The 25,393-nt window shown below is 43.0% G+C and overlaps 1 protein-coding gene across 8 annotated transcripts in view; it reads right to left on the bottom strand.

The window, feature by feature from the left end:
• Nucleotides 1–25,393, bottom strand: part of ST3GAL3 (ST3 beta-galactoside alpha-2,3-sialyltransferase 3) — a 187,983-nt gene that overhangs the window by 24,424 nt on the left and 138,166 nt on the right. For 4 of the 8 annotated variants that reach the window (XM_059821769.1, XM_059821770.1, XM_059821774.1 and 1 more), the window contains 2 exons: nt 20,969–21,155; nt 607–753 (listed from right to left, as the gene is read on the bottom strand). In XM_059821769.1, coding sequence (XP_059677752.1) covers nt 607–753; nt 20,969–21,155 — 334 coding nt within the window. The remainder of the gene's footprint in view (nt 1–606; nt 754–20,968; nt 21,156–25,393) is intronic. The other 4 variants (XM_059821775.1, XM_059821776.1, XM_059821777.1 and 1 more) reach the window with 2 other exon arrangements.

The raw sequence follows: 25,393 nt of genomic DNA, 5'->3' as shown, positions 1-25,393 counted from the left end.
ATGACCATGAAGGTATTTTGTTAATAACTATGATCTAAAACTGTGGTTTACAGTTTTCTTTTGTAAGCTTTTACATCTAAAACTTGCCACTGTAAGATCAGAATTTCTTACCAAAGGCCCCATAAAACAAATCTTTACCCTCTTTTACTATAAGCCTGGGATACAGGATGAGACATGATCGGTGATTTTAGGCTGCAGTCTCCATGAGGACAGTTAATCGTAAAACGGTAGCATGACCTTTAGGGAGACCTGCACCGCTTCCAGATGAGGGTGCAGAGAGCAGGGTTCTTTCTTCCTTTTGGGAAGGAACTCCCTCCACCCACACAAACAAGTGCCCTTCTGGCAGGCTGCGAGTGACAGGAAATCACCCAGCTGGTGCTGGAAGCCTCAGAGCTGCCTCCAGAAAAGCGGCTCTAGTACCAGAAAGGATGGATCTTGCCTTGGCCTTAAGGAGGTTGAGTGCTGCCACTGTAAAAGACCCAAAGTCCCTTCCCTTCAATGTCCAACAGCAGAGGCCCAAAGGAAAAGCAAGAACAGCATAAGCCTACTCTGCTGCTTGGTCTCTCATCCTTCCCCTTGGTTTTGCTTGCTCCGCTTTATACCTACCCCTCTGCCCATCAGGCCGTTGTTGAAAGGCAGTCCGATGAAGCTGAAAGCTGCCTCCTGGATGAAGTAGGGATTCAGGATACGTATCTCATGAGGTTCTCTTGGGACTCGAGTTGCCACTGACTTCCAAAAGCCATCAGAGGCACTCTGGTAACAAAAAAAAGAAAAAAAAAAGGAAAGATAAATCAACAAATACAATTATAAATAAAAGACAGCAGATTGCTATTATTATTTAAAAATACCCACAAAACACTACTGGCAGCAGCTCCCGCTGCCCCTGCTCACTGCCACAAGGCACTATCATGAGGTTGTAGTGGGAGGGTGCATCCTGGGGGGCTGACAGCAGCATGTGCAGATGCACTTGAGCTAGTCTGGATGACGAGTGTGAGGAAGACAGAGAGGCCTGGGCTTCAGCATGAATGACTCCCTCCCTGGTGCCATCTTTTCACTCTTATTAGCACTTCAGCTAGTTTGGTTAATGGCTTAAGCTTTCCAGAACACCCTGTGACCACTGCCACCTGCTTCCAAGAGGATGTACCCTTGGATAGCAAATGCTTTTAAGAACATTCAAAGAGCTAAAAATGACCATACAGCTCTACTTTCAGTGTGAAGCTACATAGCTTCCCACTTTATCCTAGATTTATTCCCTTCTGTTAGGTTTTACGTGAATTAAGCCGATGGCGTAATAAAAGCGCCATCTTGTCTTGTAAGGTCCATGCATGTTCACGGTACAAGGGAAAAAACAACTAAGTATGTCCTTGGTTGTTTTCCAATAAATTGTTTTTTAATTAAAGTCTTCACCCTGCAAACATGGGAGAACGCTGGCCTTGAATACCACTACCCCACTAGACAGCCCTGCCTAGAGAGGGGCTCGTGCCTCTCTGCCACATTACTTCATATCTTTGCTCCTTCTGGTCCAGATGTTAGCGGGAATAGCATGTATTGCCCTCAAGATAACTGGAGGCTCCTTGTTCACAGGACTTAACAGAACAATTACGTTCTAACATTTCACTTCTGTTTGGGTTAAAAATTCAGAGCAAGGCACAGGGAGGATGGCAGGAATTTTAATCTGCTAACCAACAGCTTTGGCAGGGTAATCTGATTGAATACCTCCTTCCCTTGCGATCTCCATCACAAACAACAGAGGCAGACATTACACTCTACATAAAACGAATGTGCTTTGGAAGTAATTATTTACACCAGTTTTGGGTTGCTTGCAGCTTAACAGTGACTTTACGGTTGCTTTTAAAGCACTGCCAAAAAATGTTGATGACCCCCTGCAAAGACCTGAGGAGCCTCCCCTGCCCAGTAGCAATTACACCAGTAATTATCGATGGTAATTCTGCCACAGCCTACGCCTGCTGCATTTCACACACTACTTGTACTGCACATGGCTCCTGTCAACTCTCATGCCCTGTGGTGCTAAACACCTTACAGAGGCTTCTTTGTGGAACAATCCCATGGTTATCTCTAGCTGCTGAATTTCAGATCCTGAAGAATGGAACTTTGATAGATGGCTCTTGCCTTATGCAAGGCATTAACACAGCAAACTTGCTGAGGATGCATATTATCCAAACCAACAGCCTAAGATAGCTAAATGCCATTGCTATTCTGTTTTGATCCCATGACCCCCTCAAAGCTGCCCAAACATAATATACTTTTGCTGACCAGGGCAAGGATCCTGTGAGTTCAAGTTTGCATTTCGACAATAGCAAAGTGCTCTAAGGTCCCTAAATGGAAAAAAATCCTAATTAACACTCATGTTCTTTCATCATAGTTGAATTAGAAAGAATGCCTGGTGTCAAAGTGGTCTAGCACTTTCCATTACAATACGACATTTTCAGCCACTGAATGATCCCACCATTTAAAAAAAATATCAGAAAAGAACATATCAGCTTCACAAATGTTAATAAAGTCCAATATCCATTTGACCAAGGGATTTGAGGGATTTGGTATGTCAGCTGAATTTTGCCTCCTTGTGAAAATTCATTAAAAACTGGATAAATATGAAACCTTTGGAATCTCCTAAAGGCCCATGTAAAGCAGAGGTCTTTCAGTTCCAGGGAAGGAGGGGAATGAATAAATAAATAAATAAATAAATGATTCCACTTGCATTAAGCATGCTCCAGGTCTCACAGAAATGAAGATGATAAACAAAAATCTTGAACAGCTACTCATTCAGTGAAACCATCTTATCATGGGTTTAAGCAGGCACACCCTGGAAAAACAGCGCGTGACCCTGAAACTAAAATAAATTTATAAGTTGAATTACGATTTCATGTGCAACTCTAAATATGGCATTGCCTAAATTTTGCAAACAATTCAAACCAAAGGTCTGCAAGCTATTTAAAGTGGACAAAAGCTGCCTTTTGTTTGGACTCACACTCCATAAGAGATTCTACATAAGTTCTGGGATTTAAGTAGCTTTTACATCACACACAAAATATTAAAGAGGGAAAAAAAAAAAAGATTATAAACACTTGAGACTTTTATTCTTTGCCATTGCTTGAGCTGTTCAGAGAGATAATTACACATATCACAGTTGTTCATTTTCCCAGTGCTGTGTGAACCTCTAGGACCATACCTGCCCTCCTCTCAGATAGTTCAATGCCAGTTCCCCTTAGATTATTATTGAGGGTAATCTTTCATTTTGGTATGTTTTCCCCCTGTAGTTTCTCAAACAATTCTAGGGAGAAATGTGAAGTCTCAGCAGACAGCTCTTATACTTCCACCTATACAGCAGGCAAAGCCCTGTATAGGGCTAAAGAACTAAAAACTCTTTTCTTGGCTTACAATTACTGAAATTCTCAGCCTTGTGGTTTGGCTCTACAAACCCTGTAGTTTTGAGCTATGTCTCAAGCCTTGTGGTTTTGTTCTGCAGTTGGCAAGCTACAAAATGCAGCACCACCACAACTGCAAGCCCCGGGAGGCTGCTCCCCTGACGCAACCCCCTTGGGAGCTGCGGCGTCGGAGGCGCAGCCCCTTCCAAGGCTCCGTGCTACCACTGATGCTCGGCCGCGGGCCGCCGCTACGCCTGGTGTGGATGTTCAGTCTGATTGGACACAGATGTTCAGCGAAGTTTCTAAAGCAATTACTTCCCATCAGGGAACGCTATCCCTTTTTAGGCTGGGAGGAGACAGGCAGCCACCCGAGGAGCAGCAGGCACGGGGAGGGAAGGCACGCTTTTCCTGCCAGATTCGGCAGCTCAGACTCGCAGTTTGAGGTTGGGAGCATCCCCTGTTCTCTGCTACAGTGACTAAACCTGCAGTGCTTAAGGGTGGGCCTCTGAGGATGCAGTATCTCCCTTCCTGATTATCGTAATGATAGTAAGTCAGAAAATGAGTCTGAAAACTGCTTAGGTAATGTTCTCACAGTACCTCATCACCTCCTGGCATCGAGGTGGAAACCATAGGGTCCAGGCTGGAAATTGTGTTTCCCTGTGTTAAGTTCCCACCTTTATTATTTGTTGGTATTACCATGCACGTGGAGCCTGGGTCACAGATCAGCATTCACGATACCAAGGACTACCAAAAAGAGCTTATAGTGTAAGCATAAAGAAACAAGCAACAGAGAGAGGCAGGCAGACAGGAAAACAAGACTGAAGAGCAAGTCTCTGAGGGCCACAGCATTTTTAAGCAATCTTGGAGTGTTTTCAAAACTGTATTATTTTAAAGGACATCACTAAGGGCTTCGGAGGAGACTATTTAAAAAATAGAAAGAATTTAGATGGGCCAGGGCTTTCAAGCCAGTCTCTTGTACAGCTCTCATCCAGGGAGAGAGGCAGGAATACCCGCTCTAGAGCCACCACTCCAGGAATAAACAGGTAGAGACATGACAGACCAGAGATGGCAGGTTATGAGGAAGGGATAAAAAATGGCAAAGCTCACCTAATAGCTACAGGGACAGACAAGCCAGCTATAATTCCTCATTCTGTCCATTTGCAGAATACTTAAGAATAACAGGGAGAGACGGTTGTAAGCTATTTTTGTCTCCATTCAGTTTTCCATCTCCTGTTCTCAGATTTACCCAGGCGAATAACAACATATGCTAAAATAAAATGTGGAAACTCGGAGCCTTAGCCAAGAAGCACACCTCAACAGAAGATACAAAGCGCTAGAAGCAGGCTGAGTCTCGCAGAATAACAACATTTCTAACACACTAAGCAAAATAAGGGGTAATGCTCTCGCACGACACGGATGCTGCCTCTTCTGTACCTCTGTGAGACTGCTGGATTTAGGAGTACAAGCAGCATTGCTCTGGAAGATTTCTAAGTCTGATGGGAAGGGGACAGGGAGATTGCAAAGGTCAGCTAAACACAACACAAAGTTGAATAAAGTCTAGGTATGCAATACTCTGCTGCAAAGCAACATGAAAGATGAAAAGACTGGAGAGATAATCTGTGGTAAATGGAGATTATTGCTCTTTCAAACTCTGATAACACCAGAAATGGAGAGGAAGAAGGGCATGAGGGAGAGAAAAAGTCAGGGGATGGCATAACAGTCGCAAGACCTCATCGTGCCTAGGAGCGCACAGTTCACTGGGATCTCTGCCCCCACCTAGGCTGGAATGTGGTTTATTCTATACCCGTCATCCACAAGCACTCACTATCACACAAACACAGGGTACAGCAGGACCACTGCAATCTATTTGCAGAGGCTTTTGAAAGGTTTCTGCTCAGGCATAGCTGGATCAGATGTGGAAGGTCTGTTTCTGCTAGAAAATAACCATCTTATCAGCCAATGCTGCATTTCTCAGCGGTCAAGTAGACATGGAGGCCTAGAAAATGCTCTTCTATAAGTGGTAATATAAATGAAGTTGCATCATTTGCACCGATTATCAAAGCAACAAGGAATTTTTAGCAACAAGAACAGAGGTGCTGAGAGCCTGCAGTCTGGGTTGATGGTCAACTGCCAGACCTACTAGCCCACACTTCAAATATATTTACCCAACCTTCTCAAAGTGATGGAGAACCCCTCACCACTCTCTGTACACGGCTCCGATGGCCAGCACTTGTTCTTAATTTCCCTATCTTCAGTTTCTAGAGTCTAGAAATGCTCTAGAGTCTAAAGCATTTTGTTCCACTTTTATCTGCCCCACTGAAAAGCTCTCACTCTGCATGAAGCAGGAACACTGCAGATTGTGCTGAAGCCTTTCCCTCATCTTCTTTTTGTGCCACCGCCAAAAGAGATGCAGCTCTTGGACTATCCAACAATATGATACTTCTAATCTTTTATAGTTTTTGTTTCCTCTCACCGAATATCCTCCCACTGACTAAGTCTAAAATCAAATGGTTGTAACTTCCCAGGCCATTCCCCTGTCGGTATTCCCCATCTCCCAACAGCCTGACAGCACTCAAGAGAAGTCCTGACAGGTTGTAACCCCCCCAAATTTAGCTTTTACTAATGTTTCTCAATGTGAAACCCAAACACATTTTCTACCCAGTGTTTTCAGTGGCAAAGAGCAGCAAATTATGATGCAGACAAAAGCACATCTTAATACGTGGTACTACTAGAGCTTTTTTTATAAAGCAAAAGTCTAACTATGCTTCTTCATTGGTACAGTTGAGCTAATAATACTTCACTACATTGGCTAGAGATTAGTTTCTTTAGGCTTGATAGCCAGGTTGAAAACCACAAGGGAGGGGAAATTTAATTCCAAGTAGTAGTTGCGGACTTTAAACTTTGTCCTAGACATATAAACTACATGGCACCCTAGCTACAGACGCAACTAGAAGCCACCCTGTCCACAGACACCAGCTCAGAAAGCAGCAACCTCAATGGTAACAAAAGCCACCTGGGACGTGAGGGTGGCACTGGTGCGCTACACACCAGGTCAGTTTGCTAAAACATAGCAATATGCTCTTTCCCATGGCTATCAGTAGGACGTTTCTGCCATGTTTACCTGCAAGCATTATTACAAATAGGCAGAAAAGCATATACAAATAGGCCTACTGAATTTCAAACTTCATTTGACCTATATAACTTGCAGTGCTACAGCTAACTTACAGGCAGACATGGGCCTCCCGTGTTGCTGGTCTAATAACAACGGTCGTCTTCCGATTCACAGGACTAGGCAGCATGAGGCCAAGACCAGCTCTAAAGAGTCAGGAGAGCAAATTTATTTTTATGCTATGTTGTAAATGCAAAGGAATTCCTTCTTCTTAATGTATTTCTATGGTTTTATCCATGTAACTGAGAGTAAAGCATGGTTCACAGTTGTAAGATAACAAAATGCCATTTACAAAGAGATTGTCCTGTGAAGAAAATGAAACTTGGAGCATGTCAGATAAGCTGCAGAAAAAACCTGAAGATTATTTTGATGAATACTGTGTTTCACAAGTCAAAGCATAAATGATAGCTCACATACGGTGTGTCAGAAGACATGTTTGTACTGTGCACAAACGGGGTGATGGATAGACTGTACTACAGACTCTGTTGTTCAAACTGTAAGCTGGATTTTGAGCCAAAATTTGAAGAAATATTCCTGTTTTGAAATAACTTAGGAAAGACAGAAGTTTTTAGTAAAAGGAATGGATTTAGATAAATTATGTTTCTGTTGTGGTTTTTTGTCTGTGAATAATAATCCTTCAAGGAAAAAATATCTAAAGTAGTACAGTTTCAGAAAAATCCTGAAGAACAGGCCCTATAATATCACCATTATTTACAGGGTATTTTATTCCCATAAGGGACCAGCCCCTTTATTTCACTATTATTTTTATGACATAGTTTATGAAATGTCATACTCCCATAACATCTATTAAAACAATACCATGGCTGAAAGGCCAAATCCATGTGTTAGTAAGTGCTGAAGTAGGACAACAGCCCTGCAACTTCAGAACTTCAGCTCAGGATTTCTGTTGTGAACAGAGACTTTCTAATTCTCCCATGAGATTTTTCTGATATCGCCATATATCTAACTGTTTTACAAACAATACTTTCTTATTTACAGCATCTCTGCTATATTTGGCATGTATTACACCATTTTACAGTGGAGAAAACAGACAAAGATGAATGCCCAGTTTCCATTGCCTCCTGATGCTCTACTTCAGACACCTTAGGCTGAATTTTTAGAACATTTGTTAAGCTCACAGTAGAACTCCATTGACTTTGCTGCTGCTGAACACCCAGCTCTCCTGCTGAACACCCAGCTCTCCGGCATATCCGTCCTACGAGACTTAAATGTGTTTGGGTGAAATTCTGATCTAACTTGCCAAGCATTCGCATTAGTTAAAGGCTAAACCACCTCCTCCAGAGGAATCCCCAGTGGCTGTAATCAGGAGACCATTCTTTCCCCTCTCCTCTCTCCTATCCACAACGTGCTCTACAGCTTGTGCAACTACTCATACCAAGGCTGAATGTCTTGCATTACAGAAATTAGTCTAAATCTCAGTCTTCCCTCTCCACTAGATAGACAGCTGTGTTCTAAAAGAGCCAGGATGTCATTATGTAATTAAGGATAACATCTGCATGGGAGAACTGAATTAATGTTGAAAATGCAATGTTATTTTTTTGCTTTTCCTAACTTCAGGCAGCTTGATTTTTATAACCATAAAGCTCTTTAAAAAGTCTTACAGGGTAACTTAATACGTTAAAAAAAAAAAAAAAATCAACTCAAGAAAAAAATCCACAAAAAAAAAAAAAAGCAACTCAAGAAAAACTCCACCAAATGGAACAATTAAACCCAGGGTACAGTCCTCTAAGTACAACTACAAGCTCCAGTAAGCTACTGTATTCTAGATCAGCTGTTTCAGGAGAAAAAATGCACCCTCTTATAGGGCTCCTGAACTATTTACACCTAACAAACCTGCAAGTGTTTGAGGAGTTCCCTGCTGGTTGCAAACCCTTCCCTTCTCTGCTGTTCCCATCACCCTTCAACCCCCAATACTCCTGCTTTGCTCTCTTGCCATGCACCAGACCAGGCTACTGCTCCTTCACATGGCCCAGGTGGCTGGCAGGAGGAGACGGGGTTCCTGAGAGTCCAGGAGAGATTCCCTGCTCCCAGTCCATGCCCCAGTCTCTTTGTGGAGAAGCAGTTGAGGGGAAAATCCTATTTTATTCCTACATCCCTGGAAATGCTACTGCATTCCAATTAACCATACAGGAAGGGCACCTGACCAGTGCAGGCAGCGCAGGGGAGCACTGGTAGGACAGGCCATGCCCAGCGCACGCAGTGCAGCGCTGCCAGCGTCTAACAGCCCCCATGGAACATCAGACCACTGCCATGGGATTTCACAGAACAGCAGGAGCCACGGCAGGCAGGCTGCCATGGTAACACAGCCTCACCGATTCCCAGCCACAGCCCTGAAGAATTAGAGTATCTCAGCAAAATAGGGTGGGAGACTATTTTTTTATTTTTATTTTTTTAAACAGGGATAAACCCGTGCATTTTCAGTAGCCTCATCCTGTGAGACAGCGAAGTTATTTTATCTGAACTTTCCAGCTGTGCCAAACACATGGCATGGAAAACATCAGCTCAAAGATGTCAGTGTAACAAAATTATAGAGCATTTTCCCCATTGCTTATAATAGAAAACATAAGGTGATCACAGCTATAAGCACAGCTACCTGCTCCACTTAAAACAGTATGCCTGCACAAAATTAAAAATAATTTGAAAAGCTGTCTTTTTAGGCTTTGGTGACAAAGCATGAGGGCATCCCAGGGCATCCGAGGACACCCATCAGCAAAGTCTTTTTTAGGGAGCTGAACTGGTTCATGAGTTTGAATACAAACAACAACTCATTAAACAACACATATTTAGACTAAACTCTTGGCACATTACAACAAAAAAAGCTAAAGGATCACCACAGGAAGAATTATGGCCTAGAAACCCTCATCGCTCTCCAAAGTTATCTTAAAGTGAGTCTCTAGGGAAGTTTTTACATTGTTTTTACAGCAAGAATACACAGAAAATCTGTCTTCTCCTATTTTGGCATCTTTGCTGAAACGAGAAGCCAAATAATTTGTATGTTCACTGATTGTTCATATAAAATACATACAAATTATTCAGCATCCTTTAGGAGGAGAAAGCAGAAAGGTCAAAATAACAAGAGGCTGGGAAGATGCCAGGGAGCTCCTGCCCTACTTTATTTTCTAGACTTGCATTAATAATAGGTGTTTTACAAAAGAAGAGTTTCTATGTAACATTATTTAATATTAAAAGATGAGAATGTCAATAAACTGTAATCCAAACAGAACATTTACATTTAAGAGTTTTTTCCAAATAGTTAAAGTGCAGATTGCCTGGGCCAGGCTCGGTATTTTCTGTACTTGTCAGCTGTAGGCAAAGTTCATTTCACAGAAAATGGCCAGAACGCAACTGATGGACCAGCTGAGAAAAACTTCCAAGCAGACCTACCAAAAGCCTTGTGCACTCAACAGCTTGGCCATTTTCCTTCAATTTTATGTCTCTGATCAAAAAAATAAATAAAACATAAGATACTAACACTTTTACAAACCTGGTTTTAGCTAAGAAGAAAAGAAACACCCTTAGACACATCCCACCAATTCGCAACTGTAAAAATACAAATACTACAAAAAAATGTGAGGCCTTCCCAGAATCTCTCTTGCTTACTACCTTCACACGGCTTGGTTTATTTTCACTTCTGTTGTCAGGAAAAGTGTTTGCATGAAATAACTGTGAGTGATGAGGTAGGAGAGAAGCTGAATCTAGAGCAGGAGGTCAGGGATTCGCACCCGCACACACAGGAGCATCCTCCCCTCTTGCAGAAAGAAGCTGCCGTTCTTCTCGGGAAGAACCAGAAGCACCACACACAGCTGGGGCACAGGGGGAGAGATAAATTTTGGAAGATAAAAGCACACAGGGAGTTTAGTTACCTCACCGTTTATTATAGCAAACTGGAGATATAGGTCAAGCCCCTGTCCTGGAGCCCTCGGTGCTTCGAGGCAGAGAAAATGTTACAAATTGCTCAGGCAGCACTAACTATGCAAGTAATCCATGGAGCCCGCCAAGGAACACATGTGTTTCAGGCATAAATCGTCCAATCTATTCCTTTCTGAATTAACATCTGTCATCATGACACCATTCAAAATGACTGAAGACTGGATCATATTAACAACCACACATCTTGGATAAATATTTACTGTTCAGACTTTTTTTTTTCAGTTTAAAGAAAAAAATGCAGATAGCAAAATTCCTGGAGCTGTGAAAGGGGAGTCTCTTTTCAGCCACTGATAGAAAGCATGTGATTTTATTTACAAAATCAAATCAGTGTGTTTTCCCTCCTCTGTGAGTCTTCACACTGCGCACGGGTGAACTCACAGCATCCTGTGGTGTTGCAATGCTTTCCAAAGGGCTTTTCTGGAACCTCAGTAGACAAATGACCCAGTTTGCAACATGGGCCTTGGGGGAGACTTCCTGGCCAGATTCCCAAAGGAAAGTTGTTGGTATGGAAAGTGCAGGCTGGAGCTTGCCCTTCATACATATGCTGGAGGTTGCTCACCTCAGAGATTCCACAAAGCCTTCTCCCTCAGGATGCAGAAACAGATCTGGATAATTGTGCCCCAGGAAGAGAAAATTTTGCTGTGACCCTCGCAGAGAACTGGATGAAGCAAATAACTTACTTTCATGAACAGCTGTCAAGGGTATTACTGGCTTGCTATCCTGCTCCTCATAGTCAACAAAAGGGTCGTAGAGAGTGAGGACAGGGCTTCCCAGAGTCACGGAACAGGATGGCAAGAAGGCAACACAAGAGTGCAGCCCTGCCCTGGGTACTCCCAGGAAGCAGAATTTTCCCAGATACTAGATTAAGTCTGTATTTCAGAAAAAGGTGTCAGCAGCCAGTGCTCACCTCTGCAAGTATATCATTCGGGTATTATAAGCACAGATTTCTAGGAAATTACATCTTTCCAGGCTAATTTTATCTAGCTTCAGCTCCTAGCCACCACATTCTGCTATTTCTTACCAGCACTGCTCGAAAGGCCAAGAGAGATCCTGCCAACATCCTCCCAGACGTCCTGCATAGCAGGGAGCAGTGCTCCCTCCATCAGCAACTTCTCCTTCCAGTCCTTTATTCTCAGGCTGCTTGAACGGAACTTTACCAAGATATCCAGTCTTGATTTTAAGACTTCAAAAGCAAATTCATCAAGCCTGTAGGGCAGATGTAGCAAAAATAATTATACTGATATAAATGTGCTGCCTTTTTTTGGTCATTTGCCTAGCTTCAGATATACTTCTTCCTACTAGATTAAAAAGTCTTCTGAGAAAAAATGTTCCCTCTAGGTAGACAGACTACACGTAAATATCCCAAAATTCACATGCATAAGCTAAATAAATTGAACTCCAATCTCTTAGACTAAGGGAGGTTTTGCAGACTTCAAATGATTCTTGTAGTTCTTTACTGAAGTGTTAACATAGAACATCTTTATTCTACTAACACTTGCATGAATAGCTGATACCCTCTGGGCGATGTCTCAGTTTCACTGTTGACGATATTCTCTTTTTCCTTGTGCTGGATTCACAAAGCACTGCTCCGGTATGGAGGAACATCTGCTGCACACGTGGGCAATGCAATATCCTCAGCAGGTGTGGGCTGCACTGGTGGTAAAGCCATGTACGTCTGGATGGAAGAGACACCCGCACGTCTGCATGTGAGGCCAGGTGGAGATGATGCCGTGCGAACTCAGCACTTATCCGTTCATTTGGTCTGCCAGGTGCCCAATCACGTACACATGGGCCAGTGAACATGCATGTCTTGGCCAGCATGCAACCACCAGGCAGTAGTGAGGGATAAAAGGGAGGATAGAGCATACTGGGTATTTATGAGGTGGGGGAAATCTGAGAGTATTGTGGTGCAAGAGGGAGGCATGAGGGAGCAGGACATAAATCCACAGGCAATCAGGCAATTTCATTAGCTCTGCTCTTTATGGAATTGTGTGTTTCATTAAGATCAGCGTCAGATTTGGAATTAATTTCTTTACATCGCCTCAGATATTCCAAGCCTCTCTTTGACCAATGCAGCTAACCAGTATAACCTGAGTTTACATGCACTATGACCTTGAAATGCTCCTACCAGGATTTGCATAATATTGATGTCTGAATATTGCCGGAGACTGCCAAAGAGGGCAAATGCAACATGAACACCCTCCCGATGCTTTTTCAAGACAGCTGTGCTAGCTCTTCAGTTGGCCCTCGCTCATGTTGGTTTTTCAAAAGAAGAGATGTGGAAAACTGCAACTCTTTATCCATCTTTTTTGACTTTGGTTGAGTCATGGATGAAGCAGGAAGGAGTGATCAACTATCTAGGAAAGGACAGCAACTGTCAGTTGGATGGCAGCAGACATCAGAAGAGATTAGAAAATGACAATTTTAGGAAGAAATTGTCTCAGGATAAAGCAGGATGGTGAGGCAATCCCAGAAAGGATTAAGGCAATGATTCAGTCTCTTCAAGGAGTAAATTCTGCTTGGGTCTCTTCATTTAAGAATGATGTGAAGGACAAGGAACTAAAAAAGAATAAAAATCTGACTGGAGCGCTCTGATTTTCACATCACAGGTAGGATTACTGAGCCAGAAATGAAGATGATGCTGTATTGGCAGATGTGGGATAAAGGTTCTTTAAGGACTACCGAAGCCTAGCATGAATAAATGCTTCTCATCTTTTAATAGGAAGTGTAGTGCAAGGAAGACTGGAGTTAGGTAATAGCAAGCAAAATAAGGGACAAAAAAAAGGACAAAACCCATGCATGGTGTGGGAATGACTGGAAGGCCAGGCACACCAACAATATGTATTTGAATTTTAAGAAGAAACCATCTAAAATTGCGGTAATCAATGATGTTATATTGCTACAAATACTTTGCAAACTTTTGATACCTGGAATTTTTTCATCCGGAAGATGGTGTACTTATGGCTATTTTTTATTTTCTTCATCTGCCCTAGAAGCTTAGGTGAATGTGGCTATAGACTTGTGGATATTGATGACTATCCAATCCAGGTGGACAAGTTTTATAGCCCAGCGTACGTCCATCTGATAATATTAAGTGCTGTGAAGGCACACTGCAACAGCATCAGAGCAGCCCCTGTCACCAGCTGATGCTTGACAGTGTACTTACAGACACACTAAGTATGCCTGGGTGGGAACAGCTCTCAGCTATGTAGTGACCTGCCTAATCTTATTACGCTGTTGCATGCAGGTATGTATGAAGGGCAAGCTCCAGCCTGCACTTTCCATACCAACAACTTTCCTTTGGGAATCTGGCCAGGAAGTCTCCCCCAAGGCCCATGTTGCAAACTGGGTCATTTGTCTGCTGAGGTTCCTGTATGGTCCTCACCACAGTGCTACCTGAAAGCTTGTTAAAAGCTATACAATACAGAACTAAGGTCTTCTCCCTCTTCTGGTCAGCAGGGACAAGATTTCATATAGCATACCTATATATTTTCCAGCCTCTCTTCTAACAATGACTGGAAAAAAACTGGCTCACCTTCTCTCACAGGGCACCAGTGTTCATACTTCTCCTTACATCTTCTGGAAATGGCCCTGATCTCCTAGGCCTGTCACAGAGAAGGATTTATTTTTTTTATATGCAAGTCTTTCTTGCTTCCCTTGGGCCATTCCCACCTATGCACTGTGCTGGGGGAGCACAACCCCTCAGGCAGTACGGACTAGCCTTCTGCAGAGCCAGAGAGAGATCAAAACCTACAAAAAAAGTCAATGTCGTCCCAAGAATCATCCCAGAAAGACAAACTAACTCCCAGCTACTGTCTGTCAAAGGAATATGGAATATTCTCCACAGAATACATCATGCAGACTTTCCCACCTCCTCTTCTCAGTCAGAGACTTGGTAGGAGCAGTAAGAGTCTGCCTCATGTTTTCACTTTATTACAAAGCATTTTCTCTGCTTGAACTTTTAGTAACGGTTCAGTTGCCTTGACCAAGGCACTGAACCATCGTGATGATGTGATAAGGTATTCTCTGCTACCAAGTCCTCCTAAAATCCCCCCACACTCTGTGAGTGGAAATGGCCTTTTGCACTGTGTGCTACGACCACAGGACAATCACCACTGAAAAGGTTTCTTGCCTCTTCCCCAGTGCAAGCCTCATCATGTCCTTTATGCATGTTGGCTGCCTTACTCACCAGCCATGCCTTCCTATATTATACTTCTGAAGGGATTAGTTGTAAATGGCTATTTAGGTGAAAACTCAAATTTGTGAAAGAAATGAGACAACCCTTCAGGTGACTTCCCAATTCAAAAGCTTCTTCTCATTTATGATAGAGCAGCAAGTCCAGCTTCTGTCCCCTTCCACCCGAGTCCAAGGAGAACAGGAGGACACAAGGCAATGCCTACCCAGGCATATCTCTAAGCGTATGGGCTAGAGCTCTGTCTCAGCACAGGAGCAGGCATCACAATTCTGTAACCAAGCTTTGCATTCATAATGCATTAAGACAACTAGTGGTGGATTTACAGCTCCATCAAAACCAGACGAAGAGTCTTTCTCACAGTCCTTTAAAAACTGGAAAGACTAACTGCATACAAAATATTTTAAAGCAACAAGCCCCTGGGAGGAGGAAAGGGGAAAAAAAAATATTTGCCATCCAGAAGCAGACTCTGGAGTGAAACTGCCAGTGGCAGTGGTCACTCTGTTTGTCACCAAAGACAAGTGACAGCACTGGAAAAAGCAGGTTCTTCCTCCCTAGCCCAGACCCAGAGAAACAGCCTGCTCAAGTGCTGGGCTCAAGCTCCAAACAAGCTGGAAATACATGCATGTGGACGAAGCTTTACTTGGGGTTGGACAGCAAGAACAGATTCACAGCCTCGCTATTTTCCTCAAGCCGACAGGAGGAGCATGGCGGCTCCTCAGTTCTTTTTTAGGGATGGAAAACAGCCCACAGATATTTCAGAATCCGAGGAATCTGCAGTGTACTACGAGGCTGTAACATTCACAGTCTGCCCTAGCAAACATAGCATGACAAGGCCATTAACTAATGGAAGAAGAGAAGCTCTAAACAAAAGCTCAGCAGACAGTAAGGGCTCTGGCAGCAGCCTGGCCTTGGCTCTAGCACAGTGACACAGGCTGATCAAAGCAGGAAGGTGTTGTAACATACATTTTAGCAGGACTAGAAGTAACCTGTTGACTTAAAGCAGAAATGTAGTTCCCAAATAAAAGGTTAGAAAAAATCTCCACTGCTGCCACATCCACAAGATCTCCATAAGCAGCAGTCACATGATGTGACAAAGGAGGAGAGGTTATGCTGTACCCACTGCTGGAGTCTCAACATCTGCTGGAGAACGACTGCTTTTTAGATGGCATCACTGCTGTGTGCAAGTTGTCAGAGGCATGTCTCTGCAAGGGACAGACAACCAAACTTGGCCTCGCTCACAGGCAGGTGCTCACTCGCTCCTATAACTTTCACTATCAAAGAAAGCTTCAAGGTGCCGCAGGCACTTACTGCACAAGTGACTCCTCCTGGCAAAGGCTGCAGAGATTCCTGCTGGAAGCATCCGCAGGCTCATTACTACACGAGAAGGAAGTTTGTGAGCTGCCAATTTCTAGTGAAACCTTTGCCCTCACTTGGCTGCTTTACCACCATGTGCCAGATGTTCAGGGAAGTGAGCCCTAGCAAGGAAGAGAGCTCCTTCTGATTCACTAATGACGGGCAAAAAACCACCCTGGAATCAGCCTCAGTGCCAGGCTATGATGGCTTGTTTGCATAACCGGTGTTTGTAAATTCCTCTGTTTCAGGAAGCATCTACTCTCCACGCACTAAAGAAACCTTCAGCTTTTGACCATTATTTTAATAAAGAGCAGCAGTATATGGCCAAAACTCCCTCCCCCACATATCCTCTGGTACTTTGGGTATTCAGGAAGAGCTTCCATAACTGAGAGTCCTGGGGTGATGCAGGATGGTACAATAGTGGGAAGCAGGCAGGGTGGATCACAGTACGTATGGGTAATGTCTCTTGGCAAAAAGAACAGTCCAGGAGAGAGTGTAACTGTTCTGAATGACTGTCCATGAGTAGTCCACCTCTGGGGATGCACTAGCAGCAGCCATTTCATCAAAGGAGGGGTGCCTGGAAGTGTCAGCAGGCTCTTGCAGCAATGGCTGCAAGTCAGCACTGCCAGACCAGTCACCATAGATACACGAACAACTCACATCTGTGACCCTTCTGCAGTAATCATGGGTTCATGTGATTGCAGGTTGGGGGACTCCAACCCACTTCCCTTCCACTTGTACATTGACATGTTAGGTCAGCATGGTGCAATACTCCCCTCTGCTAACCATGTCACCTTTCTCCATCCCACACTCCTTTTCCCCCATTTACTTGCAACAAGTGTAATTATTTTCTCCTTCAGTTTATTCTAATGCTTGCCAAATGACTAAAATCAGATTACCAGGGTTTTAGTCACTCAGATTCACCCACTTTTCCCCTTCTTAAAGACAGGTCTATACTCTCCAGTGATACACTACTGCCCTAACTTGCTACAAGACTTGCAATTTTGAGTTCCAGCTCACCCAGAACTCTATGATGGAGACTACCTTTGTTTTGCTGCTCATGTTGAATATATAGCCAAACCTGTCCTTCTTCTAGATTAATCTTTTCTCTCAAGTTTTTGTTTGCTTCCAGATATTTCTGTTTTAGTGTGAAATAAAAAGCAGCTGAGCTTTTACTTTTTCTTTGGTCCATATTCCACTGCTCCTCTTTCTGGATATAGTGCCTCCCTGAGCACTGAGGCATCACGCAGATCTCCGGAAGGCTGTTGCACCAGACTGTATGTAACACATCAAATCCTCTGCCTCACCATTCTGCTGCTGCTTCTGCATCACATTGATTCTTCTTCCTTACAACATCTCCTGAAAATCCTCCTCTCTACAAAGCACTTACCCCTTCCTCAGTCTGCAAGCGCTGCCAAAAGACTAACATAACACAAAGCAAATCCCTCTCAGCTGCTGGGAGAATAATCTTATCTGACCACTGACCCCAGCAATAAATAGCCACTCGCTGTTCATTTACTCTTTCTCAGATAAACTCCCTTTGATTTCACTTACTCGAGAGAGGACTAAGCAAGGATCCTAGTATCTGGCCCGGAATCTCTGGTCAAGCAGGTCCAAGCAGCTCCAGGTCTGGTGTCTGAAGGAATTCAGAAAGTCTCATACCCCACCTGTGACTGCACCATGGACACATGCAGTTGCCATCAACATTCAGGGGCAAAGGAAACAGAGGGCAGAGTTTGGCCCATTTTTTTGAGGAATGTGTCCACTTCCACAGCTGTTATGTTCTTTAGCAGGATACTTCCATTTCCCTTATCTCCGTCCTGAGGTCAGACTCCTGACTGTAGCCATTGGTTTGCAGCAGGGATGAAGTCTTGCAGAGAGACAGGCCTAATCTTAGATAAGGAATAAGCAACAGTGGCATACATTGCTCCTAGGTCAAGCAAATGTCTCTAGATGAATCCAGGAAAGGAAGAAACTCCCTTTTCTCTGGAATATCAGCTGAGAGAGAAACAGAAACTCTCCACAGAGAGCAGTGGGCAGGCATTTGTCATTTTGACCTTACCACACACCGATAAAAACACTAACACTCATTACCAGAACAAACAGACGCCTACGTCTTATTCCCATAGCACTGTTAGTTCTCCATCGGGTCATTTCTTCTAGCTAAGAGACAGCACTTTTCGCACTGATTTCCACTAGAAAAAGCAGCTGTGCTAGCCACCTGCTTGCAGCTAAAGCCAGTGACAGCAAGATCTCAGCCTCAAATAAAGAGAAATCAGACTAGAGAGGACAAGACATATGTTTTCCAGTCACCTGGACTGCATCCTAAAGTATTCAGTGAACTGGCTCAGCAGCATCAAAACCCAGCAATGATTCCCTTTGGGAAATTGTGTAGAACAGGTAGGGTGTCAAAGGATTGAAAAATGGACAAAAGTAGTGCCTAGCCTTAAGAAGGCAAAAAAAGGGAAGAGAGTTGATTTATGATTCTCAGAATAGCAAGATTAATTATTTGTAAGCACCTGAAAAAAAATAACAAAGACTGAGTAGCAACCCAGCTGGATTTCCCAAGAGCGAATCATTATTGGGAAAAAAAAAAGTATTTCTTTATACAGGAAAAAAAAGTAACACAGGGGAGAAGCAAGACATGAACTGGAATTCAGTAAGGCTTCTGACATATTGCTTTCACAAACATGCCAAAAAAATGTTATTAATGATACTACTGTGATACAAGTTCAGAAGTGGCCAAAAAACTATCCAGGAGGAGTTCTCAGTGGGCTCACTGTAGAAATGGAAGGATGTTATTACTTTGGGGTCTGCCTAGGAACCAACTTTGTTTAGTGTTTTCATTATCAACCTGAACAATGGAGTAAAAATATGTTTATTAAATTGCAGAGGACATGAATCTGGAAAAGGATGGCAGCTATGCTGGAAAGCTCTGCCAGAGAAACTTGGCAAATTGGAGAAGTGTTCTGGAAGAAAGAATTGGTAGGGACAAGTGCACGGTGCTGCTCTTTGGCAGGAAGAGCCAATGGCACAAACACAGGGTGTGGAGCTGGGCAGGTAGTTGCTCTTCACTCTTTCCTGAGAGCTGGAGTCTCAAGGAACTGGACGCTCACCTTCAGTCCCATGCCATTGTGAAAAAGGCAGTCAAAACAGCGGATGTATGAAGAATGAGAACTGCGAGGCTAGTGAATTAACTGTTTGCTCCCCTCTACTTGCTGTACTCTGTACATTTTTGGGCACTGCTCTTTAAGAAAAAGACGAATCAACTGCAGGTATTCAAAAGAGCAACAGGAATTAAGAGGTCTGGAAAACATAACCTACAAGAACTGAAAAAAATGGAGTGTTTATTCCAAAGAAATGAAGGATAAGGAGCTAACCACAAGAGCATTGAAGTAACATGCAACGCAAGAAGCTGAAGTTCTTTCTGCTCTCTGCCAAGCTGGGCACTGAAGCACTCAGTTAAGATTACTGCAATCACTCTCCCCAGTCTTCTAGCAAGTTTTAACAAACTATTTGCTGCATCTTTCCAAGAACAGGGGATACCACATTAGAATCTAGTGATGACCGCATGACTGCAAGCATCAGGTGGAAATTCAATTTGTTTCGAAGTAAACCAATCCATCCTTTGAACTTCAAGCTAAACGCTAGCAGTCCCTACAACTGCATTCAGGTTGCAGGGCACTGACACTGCCAGGGCTTTCCCTTGCCCAGAATGAGGAACAAGAGTGTGACATAAACCAAAGAAAATTACTTTTGACTCAATTATTCATGTTATGAAAGCCCACTTGTGCTCGCCCAGAGGCTGACAGGTAACTTCATCTGTCTGGTACCGGGAAAATAATTGCAAGTTGGTGCCAGTGTGAGACAAGAGCAAGGTATGAGCCCTTAAGGCCATCTATGTAGCAACTGTGTACAATTATATTCCCAGTCTGTTTCATTCTATATATGGTGAGCTGCCAACCTCCTCTCGTCATCTCCAAACACACAATGTAACATCCCATCCTCTGAACTTTAATCCATTTGTCTGGTTATTTCTTGAAAAATCATTAAAGAACATTTGAAAACAAAGATACAAGATTTGTAAAACAAGAACTACACCCAAATAGAGGCCATTTATTCTGGACTTCATGAAAACAGATAAAGATGAGCCATCCACTTAATGAAAAGTCAGTGATCACAACCTGACTGCATTTAGGATAGGTGAATTACAGAGAACAACCCTGACCAGTAACGGGTCCATGGTACTTCAGAAGGGCACTAATGCAACTAACTGACTTGGACAAAAATATTTACATGGGGAAAGCACTGGATTCACCATTCCAATGGTTTTAAATTAGACTTTATTCTGTTCTTCCAGGTGATACTTTAGCCCAACACAAATCACTAATATCAGTACAGCAAAAAGAGAGCAAAATATAATGGTTTGTGCTATTCAGGAGGTCACATTAAATCTGTGGATTGTAGCCTTTTCAACAAGTTGTGCTGCTGCTGTCTCCTCCTCCCCTCCTGTGCCATCACATCCCTATCCCCAAACTCCCACTTCCTCCCCTTGCCATTGCTCTTTTCCCTCCTCTGCTCTTAAGTCCTGAGTCCATAAAAATCCATGCAAAAGTTGGTCCTTTTATATACTCCTTAAAATAATTAAATTAATTGTTTATAGCACACACTAACATAATCTTGAGTAGAAAGCCTCATCTGTGATGCAAGGTCAGGTTACAGAGAGTTGTTTTTGTAAAGCGTATTTAATTAAAGCTGAAGCCCATGGAGGTAGAAAAGCCTTCACTTAAATGCAGCAGGACACACAGAGGAACTCTCTTCAGATCAAAATGTGGAAAATGAGACTGTGATATCATGTCTGTCCACCGTTTCTAATTAGGTGACCTTCACAATGCCAGCTGACAGCGTTCTTACCACTTTCTCCTTGTAAACAATGTATTTCAGCCACTTGAAATCCTGCCATTTGAATCCTGCCAGAACAAACAGGGAATCCTTCTCATACTGCTCCATTTTCTGGATTGCACCTTCAGGATACGTGATCCGGAGAGTTGTCTTGCCACCCACATCTTTTTCAAAGCCCTTCACTGGAGCCGAGTTCAGCCTGCAGGGCAACCAGAGAAGACACTGTCACGGATTCCCACTTTTACTCAGGCATGTTGATGATACAGCAATCACTGCCGGGCAAGAGCTCCCCGTATGCAACTGTTACAGCAGCAAACATTAACTCTTGCAGTTCTTCATCACAAACATTTATGAAGCTTTATACCAAGTGATAACAGTTTAATTAGAAGCTATTTAAATTATTTCATTGAATATAACGCAATGCAAACCATTTCTGCATATAATATAATATATGTATATTATGGTTGGACTTGATGATCTTACAGGTCTTTTCCAACCTTAGTGATTCTGTGATACTCTTGTGATTTAAATTTAATTGGAAGCTTTGGAAAAGGAAACTGAAAAATGTTGTCCTTGCAAATTCAGAGTTACAAACCTAAGCATTATTTTTTTAACATCCCGTCACTCCTGGGATATCTTACTTGGATTCCTTACTTGGATTCTGCAAGGCTGGGCTGAAATAGAGGATGGTAGTTTAAGCGGACTGAAACTGGTCTCATGCTCCTACCCCAGTCCAGAGCTTACACTGCTCATCTTACCTGCAGTGAGATTGTTTAGGGAACTAAGCCAGCTAATAATTTAAATAATTATTGTTCCCAAAGGAACAATCTCCACCTGGTTTAATTCCCCAAACTGGCCCATCCAGAAGGTGAGCTGCCCTGCAGTGCCAGCCCAAAGGAAGAGGTTGGGCTGTGCAGCTGGGGTAAGGCTCAGCACCACTGCGGTCTCACTGACTTGGAGGAGTTTCTGCTGCGGAAGTGCATCCCACTCTGAAAACACCAAAGCAGACACAGAGCTTTCCTCTTGGGCACACTGTTTTCTAAGGGAATGGTATGTGTTTAGCTGTGCTTTTGTTCAGACACCCCTCAGGGACAAAGTTTTTTCCCTTCAAAAAACAAACTGCTCTGGCGTCAACAGCAATGATGACTTTCATGGCATGAAAGTTTTTCAGAACTTCTATTCAAAACTAGAAACCCAAAGCTGAGGAAATTTCAAGTAACTTGGAATACAAATCTTGCTGACATCAAACAGCAGCCCCTGATGGAACAGCATTGCCTGCCTGAATTATTGCAGCCTTCTTGACTTGGGGTAGTTCAATATACTGGAAAGTGCTTATGGACTGCAAATTTTTCCATGTAGGAATGTTAATGAGGATCTGGATTTGTCTTTTTTAGCACGGGTAAGCATTTTAGGTGGGAAACCTTTTAGTAGAAGAAAATCCCTGTATACAATCTGAAATTTTATTCAGAATTAAGGAGAATAAATTCCTATATATTTTTAGTAAAAATACTTACTTTATCATCAGGAATAAAATATTAAAGGGAAAACGACTTAAGAATCGGCACCACCAAAATTTATACAGGAGATGCAGCCTTTTTTTGTGGTTTATAAACCCTCGCTTTGTACCTTGACTTTGAGGTATCTAGACCTGACTGCCTGCAAAAACAGTGCTCCCAGCCAGCCTGATCCCTTGCTTTTTCCTCTGTTGCTGATGGTGGGTTCACACATCACTCACTTTTGCTATGGACATTACTTAAACTTCAAGGAGTTGTGTCTCTTTGGGATAGATGACCCTACATAATGTAAAAGCACGTGGCTCTAAAAGTAACAGAGATAAATACAACAAAGTACTATGTAAAGAAAGCTAGTTACACATATTTTCATCTGTCTTCTTGAAGTTGAGGGGAAGGTTAGCATCTGCAGTCGTTTCAAATGTCAACACGTAGCTCTTTGGCAAGGTTTTCCCCACCCCCAGCTGCTGGGTTCGCTGTTTTGCTGCTTACCTTGTTAAAGCTCCCAAAACTTGGGACCCCTACTTTGTACCTAGACAGGAAACAAAACAAACCATTTCCCCAAGTAAAATGAACTCAGGTCTCCAGCAAAAGGCCAGAACGTGAGTTGCTGACGGAGTCATAGTGATGGAGTCCTGCTAATGAGCCAGCACTGTCAGCCCCACGGTCAGTGCCCCAGGGGCAGCGCAGGCAATGGAGCAGGAAAAGTTCTGGCAGCCATAGCCTGTGTTCATGAAGGTGCATGCTACACAGCTTGAACCCTTTCTCAGGCAGGACACGCTGGTGGTTATAAACACAGCTAAGTCTTAGAAAACCGCAGTTAGGATGCCAGGCCTCCTCATACTGCCCATGGACAGGCAGTTTTCTCCGTAAGAAGTTTCAGAGTGTTTTTCTGTCTGTGTCCACTGCCGACATAGGGAGCTTTGAGACACTAACTCCTAACCTTGGCACCATGAAGACTCTTTTCGAATATCACTAAAGTATCATCATCAGGTGAATCCCTACCTCATTCTAACCAGGAATTTCTGATACAGACTTGTTTTTCCCCTGTCTGCAATCTATTCTAAGGAGGCATTTCAGAGCACTGATAACTGACTGCTGCAAGAAGCAGTCAGGTAAAGAATGTGACAGCAGAATAACCAGTTAAAGAAAAACAGTAACTAATTCAGTCCAAGCTGTTTTAGAACTGTCAAAGCTGATCTGACTCTCTTCACCACAAGATCAAAATTTCTTGCTGCAATTAGTGATCCTCACATGGTAACATGAGGCATCAAAAAACTCCACATACTGCTGGATCACTCCTTTGTCCACAAATGTACCACATTTTTCCCCTTAAAATTCACCTCCTAGGTCCCAAATCTGAGTCTTCAAAGGAGTTTTGCAACCCATGAAAAAGGATGCTATAACACAAGAGACTTCCACAGGAATAAAGGAAGCAGTTGGATACATTTAAGAAGACAACTGCTCTCTCACCTCCTCACTCCCACATCCAAGCACCTGGCTTCATTTAACCTCTACAGTTGACTTTTCTCTCCTTCATCCATCCCACAAACAGCACAGGTGCTTAGCTGCCCTCTTATCCTCTCAGCTTGCAAACTGACTTAGATTTACTGATGTGAAGAGAAAAGGTTGAACTTTTCATTTGGAAATTAAATAGTGGACTTTATGATGTAAATCTTAGTGGGTGGCTTAGTCCAGATGGATTGAAACTGTTCTCTTGCTACTTTTTGAACAGTCTGAGCCCAAGAAAAGGTTATAACTGAATTTTCATTCAGCTCAAATAACTGCAGACTATGATGAGTAGTAAGAGCTCTTCGCTAACAATTGATAGTGGGATGAACCAGGAGAAGGGCTGTAGAAGTTTCATCCTGTTCTGAACAGTCATCCCTGTGTCCAGAGCACTGCCGGGGAAGCAGGGAACCATTCACAGGAACAAAGGACTGAAAGGGATCTTGGTCTTTGTGTCCAGAGTCAGAGGTATTTATTACTCTGTGTATGTTCTATTCTTCCCTCATGTGCCCATCACTAATGCATGGCAGAGAAAGGAGACCACACTAAATGATACCTTCACTGTGCCTTAAATTCTTTTACTAATCCCTTTCTTTCTTCCACCTTAGCTAAGAATTTGCTATTTGCCACCATGTCTCATGGTTGACTGAAGTTCAGAGAGATTATATCAGCTACATTCCCTTTAATATGAAATCAGTTATCTTACTAAGGAAAAAAAAAACCAACTTAGACTACATTAAACCAGTTTTTATAAACTTACACTGTGGTTTATCCCACTTTTCCTATTTACCATCATAATATTTTGTTACTCATGATTCAGAACCTGCTATAAAACTCTTCATTTTTTTCAAGTCAGACTAATGGGTCTGTAGCTCCCTAGAGCACCTCCCCCCCCGCCCCGATCCTACAAGCACACTCTCTCTCTCACTCTCCATTAGTACAGGTATTATGTTTGTTAATCTCCAGTCACCCAGAACACCTCCCTGACTTGACAGATTTACTACTAAGAGTTATGACTAGACCTGCGAGTTCACATATCAGCACGTTTTTCAAGCATTCTGAGATGGCGATGATCCAGGTCCTCACAGCAAAAGCAAGAAGTCCTAACTTTGACTGTGGTCCTTTCCACTCCTATGCCACTCTGCTTCTGCTCCCTTATTCAACATCATCATCCGCAGTGAAACAAGAGGCAAAGTATTCCCAGTTTCTAGGGTGCACCTACAGGTGTTTAATCATTACTGTGTCTTCACTCACGGAGGCTTACTGCTTCCTAAGACCCTATGCTGCACCATTCTTAGTTCTTCCCATCCTAACTGTGAAGAGTAGGTCCTGGGGAATGCTACACATGTATGACCAATAATACTTCCCTGAGCTACCTAGGGGATATATTTGGGAGCAGATCTAACAGTACGTTTTA

This window comes from Gavia stellata, chromosome 10 (genome assembly GCF_030936135.1).
Source record: "Gavia stellata isolate bGavSte3 chromosome 10, bGavSte3.hap2, whole genome shotgun sequence".
Classification (NCBI taxonomy): Eukaryota; Metazoa; Chordata; class Aves; order Gaviiformes; family Gaviidae; genus Gavia; species Gavia stellata.
The sequence above is the reverse complement of the archived record's forward strand: the minus strand, read 5'-3'. Positions and strand labels throughout refer to the sequence as shown.